General features: G+C 28.6%; 1 protein-coding gene across 1 annotated transcript; it reads right to left on the bottom strand.

Moving 5' to 3' along the window:
• Window positions 1-4,418: 4,418 nt before the first annotated feature.
• On the bottom strand, window positions 4,419-5,476 carry LOC125874384 (zinc finger protein ZAT3-like). Its single transcript, XM_049555264.1, has one exon. It carries the CDS (start codon window positions 5,393-5,395, stop codon window positions 4,550-4,552), a length of 846 nt encoding a protein of 281 aa, XP_049411221.1. The 5' UTR covers window positions 5,396-5,476; the 3' UTR covers window positions 4,419-4,549.
• Window positions 5,477-6,298: the final 822 nt, after the last annotated feature.

The raw sequence follows: 6,298 nt of genomic DNA, 5'->3' as shown, positions 1-6,298 counted from the left end.
CCTCAAAAGTAGAGACTAAAAGCAACTTGATGGCGTGACTTGTTTTTCTAATTCACTTTATCGATGTATATAACTTGAACTCAAAACTAAACTAAAGTCATTTCTCCACCAACTAATATTACTACTATAAGAAAATTTTCCACAGCAAACATCACCACTCTCTTTTTCTGTTTCAACACTTAATAATAGCCTCCCTCTCCCACCCTTTTTTTTTTTAACTCTCTCAAACTACAAGAGATGTTGAAAAAAAATCACAACACAACACTATTAATTTATTTGCTTCTTGTGATTTTGGTGGTTGATCATAATGATCACCATGCTAATGCAGTAAAAAACTCACAAGTTGTTAATGTTAATCCCTTATTACCTAATAATAACAATTCCAAATCATCATTTTCTCAATCTTTGCCAAAAGGGGTCCCTATTCCACCTTCTGCTCCTTCCAAAAGGCACAATCAAATCAATATATGAAGACCATGAAGAAATTATTGAAGGGAAAATTATTTAAAATTTCCTTTTAATATATGTTGTGAGGATTATTTTGAAGATGCCTCCAATTGTACATGGTTCACTAGTGAGTATACATTTTCATATATTATATGATCTTATATTTTAGTGGAATTATTGATTACTTCTCTTAAGTTTTGTAAAGAGAAGCTATTTATAACCCATTGATATTTTTTTAAGTTGTGGTCCTTTATATCTTGGGTTTCTTTGTGTGTTAAGTTCTAGATCAATTCATCATGACCCATTTTGTATGACTATGAAATGATATATTATCAATAACACTAGAATTTAACCTAATTTATAGTTGTATTTTGAATAAATTATTTGTGTATATTAAGTGAAATTTCTTAATTAACACAAATGGAATATCTTGATTCTTTGCTAAAGTTACTGAATTCTACTAAACCTATTTCTAGCTAGGTTCCGCGGCCTATCTTTGTTCTTTGTTCTCTCATGCATGAATTTTTTGATTTTATCTTTATTTATTTTATTTTAAAATTTCTTGCTTATATATGATTATTTTTCCTCCTCAATTTCTTTAATTATTTCAACTGTGGACATGAAAATTTAGTACTAACACAGAATCAAGGTCTCTAACAAACTTTTAAGAAGTGGGAGAAAACTCAACTACTATTTGACTTCTTCTTTAACAAAACAGAAGAACAAGTCATGAAATGTGTTTGGTTTGGGCCAGGTGGATTTGTGTGTGTCGGGGGTTTCCAAAAATAAAATAATATCAACAATAGTGGCATAATCAGGATTTTTTTACTAAGAAGATTCAAAATATGAAAAGTAAACACAGGAAGAAATTAAAGGAAGTACAATATTTACTATATATGCATAAAAAATAATTTAAATATATATAAATAGTGTAATTTTTCATTAAAAAAAAGGGTTAAGATGAAACCTCATTGGTCGATCCTACCCAGCTCTTCCCTGTATATCAGTCTCCAGAATTTGAGAAAATTATGATTTTTAAATGCTTAATTAATTCCACGAGTCAATATCTACTTGACAAAACTCCGGAAATAAAAAATATTTAAGTTGAAAATCCTTTTATACTTAAAAATTAACTCATCATACGTCACACTTCTATGAGAAAGTAGAATTAGTCTCAAAAGGGAAGATCATGAGATTTGAAATGTTTTTTCAGTTATACAAAATTACTACTATACGTAAGTGCCAGTTTAGAAGGACAAATGTGGGTAAATATTTTGCATTATTTCAAGTTACATCATGCTACATTTAGTTGTACGAGTAGCTATTGAAGTAGTACATTTTTCAATGTTGCAGACTATTATCTGTTATTGAATTTTATTGATATAATTAAGAAAGTTTGTTTTTGGATTTTTTCTTAGTATTTAAATTTCTGGCTTCGTCTCTCTGATTATAACTAATGGTAAAATATCATATTTTGCCTCTTTTGAAATACTTGTGTCAAAAGTCATTCAATAAAAAATAGATGTCAAAGGCCGTTCAATAAAAGATTGAAATTTGGTTTTATAAAGACTCAAATTTTCAAGATGTTTGGTACATTGTACATACCACACATAGTATAATGTCTTTGCTTGCTTACGAAACTTCTGTTGAAAAGTTCAATGTGGACTTTGTAGCTCAATTTATAACCTAATTAACAAAATAAATGCATACATGCCTCAAATAGAATTAGACCAACGAAATGATATACTTCATTCGTTCTTTTTTAGTTGTCATAGTTTTTTTTGAGAATCAAACGATATAAATTTTGGCTAATATTTTAAGATGTATTTTTTCATCATATTGATATAAAAAACTTCAATTTATAGTATTTTCCGTATAACTTTTGAATATCTAAGTTTTATGTTAAAATATCGAATAAATGTAATCTAATTAAGCTTTGCAAATTAGTCAAATTGACTCTCGAAAAATGTAACATGACAACTAAAAAGAAATGGAGAAAGTACTTTGATCAATTTTTTTTGTTTTTTAATTATTGTTTGAGTAAAATAAAAGTGTTATGATGAGTTTACAATTTGTTGAAGTAAAATGCCTAAAAATTAGTTTAATTAAAAGCATTTAAAATAAATCGATCTAAATAGACTAAGTCAATGTTAAGAATTCAAGATTTGGGTAACTATTAGTCCGACGTATAAGAGTGTTGTATCTTTTACTTGCGAAATTTTGAGATTTTGCTACCAATAAATCAAATCTTTGGAGTAAATTAATGTTCTCTCACCTAGTTAAGTGGATAAACTTTGAGAAATAGATTTTAGAAGTTTCAATCTGTTCGTTTAATTTTATTTGTTCAATATTGACATGCTATATTCTTAAGAAATGATAAATAAAATAATAATTTTACTATATTATTTTTAAATATAATAAATCCAATGCTTTAGAAAATAACTATTGTTAATAATAATAATAACAATAATAATAAATAAGGAGCTGTAAATGAACATATATGTTTAGTATAATGGATAAATAAAAATGTACAGTGAAAGTACTAAAGATCAAGATTGAATGGCCTGCCTAGTGAATATTCCAAAGGTTACACCTAGGCAACGTAAAAAAGGTTCGATACTTCAACTAAAGGAGTGATCAACTGATTCATCAAACTGTGACCCAGCGTCACACATTTTTCAAATCTGAAGGGAAATATTAGTTTAAATTGATTCATTTCTGATTTATTGAATTGATATGAAAGTTGGAACATGGAGAAAATTACGAAAATAGACTTATTTGACTAACATGTTGACCTAGCAATTGGAATTAATTAATTAAGTAGAACATGACAAGTAAAAAACACTTAAAATAAACAAAACAATTGAAATGTACTTAAAGCTATCATTTTCAGTTGATAGTTAATGTTGTTTATTTGGGTAACAAATAACAGATGGTCATTAATGAGGACATGTGGGAGCTACGACTACTGTAAATACAAAACTTGAAAATCAAGTACCAACAACTTATAAACTGTTTATATATAGTATACGATTGACTTAGAATTCAATAACATTTGACCATTTTGCACCTTCTTATACTTTTTTTTTAAAAAAAAAATCTATATTTTTTTAATCCTAAGCTTTTGAAAGTGGATCAATCCACCATCATAGATTGTAGCATTTAATTGTAAATATTAGTTTATGATGCTTTATGAGTTTTTCTTTTCGAGAGGGGAATAATGTGTGTCATCAGTTGATGAGAATTCTCACCAGACGGAGATATCTTAGGTGATGCAAAACATATTTCTTCCAACACTAATAAAGGTGTATTTGTATAACTATAGACTAAGATTTACAAAAGGATAAATTAATAAGCTAACGGGCTAATTAACATAAGATTATCCTCCAAGTTGAAGAATATTATGAAAGATCTCTCTATATAGTCTAAAAGTACAGTAGAATATAAACGCAATCTAGAATCAAAATGTTGCCATTTTTCATCAATTTATTTAAACCAGAATTAAGGAAGTTTTAGTTCCGAAAATCATTATGCTTTCTGCCAATTTGTTAGGGCTGGGTTTACTTATTTATGTATTACTTATTTCATCCGTGGACCCTTTTAGAATTCGAAGAAAAAAAAAATATATATATATATATATATTATCTTTGACCCAATTAACAACATTGAAACACAAGTCAATAGAGTGTACGATGCAAGTTCAATATTAAAAAATGGAGAGATAAAGTCAAGTATAACATGAAATTTACTAGTGACCTAATTTAGAGCCTGTTTAACCATGTTTAGAACTTATATAAACTTAAAAAGAAATGTTTTTTTATTTTGTTCAAATAGTAGAAAATGTTTGCTTAAAAACACCTAAAATAAATCAATCTACTTAATATGTGATTATATTTCATGTTACACATGCACAACATCAAGAAGTAGCTAAAAGTAACATAACTACTCATAAGAAGTTGCTACTTTAAGAGTAATAGTATTATTTATCAGTAGCAACCACAAATGTATATTGAACATGAATTTGCTAATAGCTTCTATTAAATAGCAATATATATCCCAGTAATTAATTATATACACTTAGCCTATCTATCTATTTATATAGTTATAGCTTCAACCTCAAATCCAACGCTGAACCCGAATAAGCAGACGAATAAGACGACGAAGAATCGTATTGATCTTCATTATGACCTGAGATTAATGTAACTGGAGGAGGAAAATTTAGATCCAAATTATTATTAACAGCTTGTGTTAATCCTGAAGTACCTGAACCTGATGCAAAACAACCCTTCACATTTTTATGACTCGCTCTGTGTCCACCTAATGCCTGGTGTGATCCAAAAACCTTCTTACAACCCGAACACTCGAATCGAAATTCCTTTCCCCCTCCTCCGCCTCCGCCTGAAGAAGAACAAGGTTGATCTTCATGATCAGGTAATTCATCAGATTTTGATGATCCACTAGCCAATTGCAACAAGCATGACGCGATCTCCTGATCCTCTTCGGTCATAATAGCATCAAAAACCGATTTGGGGTTTTTTCTAGGGCTAATTTCACCAAAATTATGAGATTCAACAATACTAACATCGTGGCGAGGCCTGATGTTAGGAGGAGGGTTAATACCACGCCATTGACGTTCAGGATGACAACGCATATGACCAAAAAGTGCTTTCCATGACCAAAACTTTTTGCCGCATTCCGTACAAGGCCGAGTAATTTTAGGCGCAGTTGGGTCTGGTGGCTTTTTGGTAATTTTAGGCGAAGAAGAAGAAGTAGCATCACCACCAATTTTAAGAAATCTACTTCTTTTCCTTTTTGGATTACTGTGCAAATTATCGACTGTTGGATGATGAACAGGTTTTTCTACGTGGTCAATAAGAAAATTGTTAGAAAAAGTTTGAGATTGTTGATAACAATGGGAAGTAGTACTAGTGGTAGGATGATTTTCCATGACTAAATTTGGGCGAAAAAGTTGAAAAAAAGGGTTTGATTTGTTATATGTAGAGACAGTTTTTTTGTGAGAGAGAAGCGGTTACTTAGCTTCACATGTGTATAGTGTTAGAGAAGAAGTGGGAACAGTTATTTATTTAATTTAATTAAGAGAGTTTTAGGGTTACTTTTTGTGCAAGGATAGATGAGAAGAAGATGGAAAATGGATAAGCACGTCTTCTAAGCATTTTCAAACACACGGTGAAAATATAACTGCTTTTCAACAATCCTTATATGACACGAAGCATCACAACATGCTACGTTCACTTTGGATTTTATACATCTCTTTAAAAAAAAATGTAATTATTTGTATAAATTTTTTTGGGTCATGAAACTATATAAAATATTTAAATGTAATTATTAGTATAATTTTTTTTTATAAAGTAGGAAGTAGAGTGAAGAGTTTTTGTTTCTCTGAAAGGATATTGAGTGATATTCACATATCAAGTAATTAAAATGAAGAAAATCCATTTATTTATAATAGAAAATTGATTTGGTGTCTAAGTAGAATTCCTATATTTTTGCAAATGAATCTACATAACATATATTCACTATAAGACATATATGATAATAACAATTTTATCATAATTATTCATGTTATTTTTTGCAAATGAATCTACGTAACAGACATTCACTATAATACAGATATATTAATAACAATTATATATCATAATATTCATGTTAATTAATGTATATTCTTAGCTCTTGTGAAATTATTTGGAAAATAAATAATTAACATTGATTTTTATAATTGTTAAATAATTAATATTGAGATAAAATATGGAGAGAGAGAAAATTTTCTCTTAATATAAATAAATATATGTTTTTAATAAAGTGGATAAATAAAATCGACCTAAAGGAGTAA

The sequence above is a fragment of the Solanum stenotomum genome, chromosome 8, assembly GCF_019186545.1.
Source record: "Solanum stenotomum isolate F172 chromosome 8, ASM1918654v1, whole genome shotgun sequence".
Lineage (NCBI taxonomy): Eukaryota > Viridiplantae > Streptophyta > Magnoliopsida > Solanales > Solanaceae > Solanum > Solanum stenotomum.
This window is presented reverse-complemented; position numbering and strand designations above follow the sequence as displayed.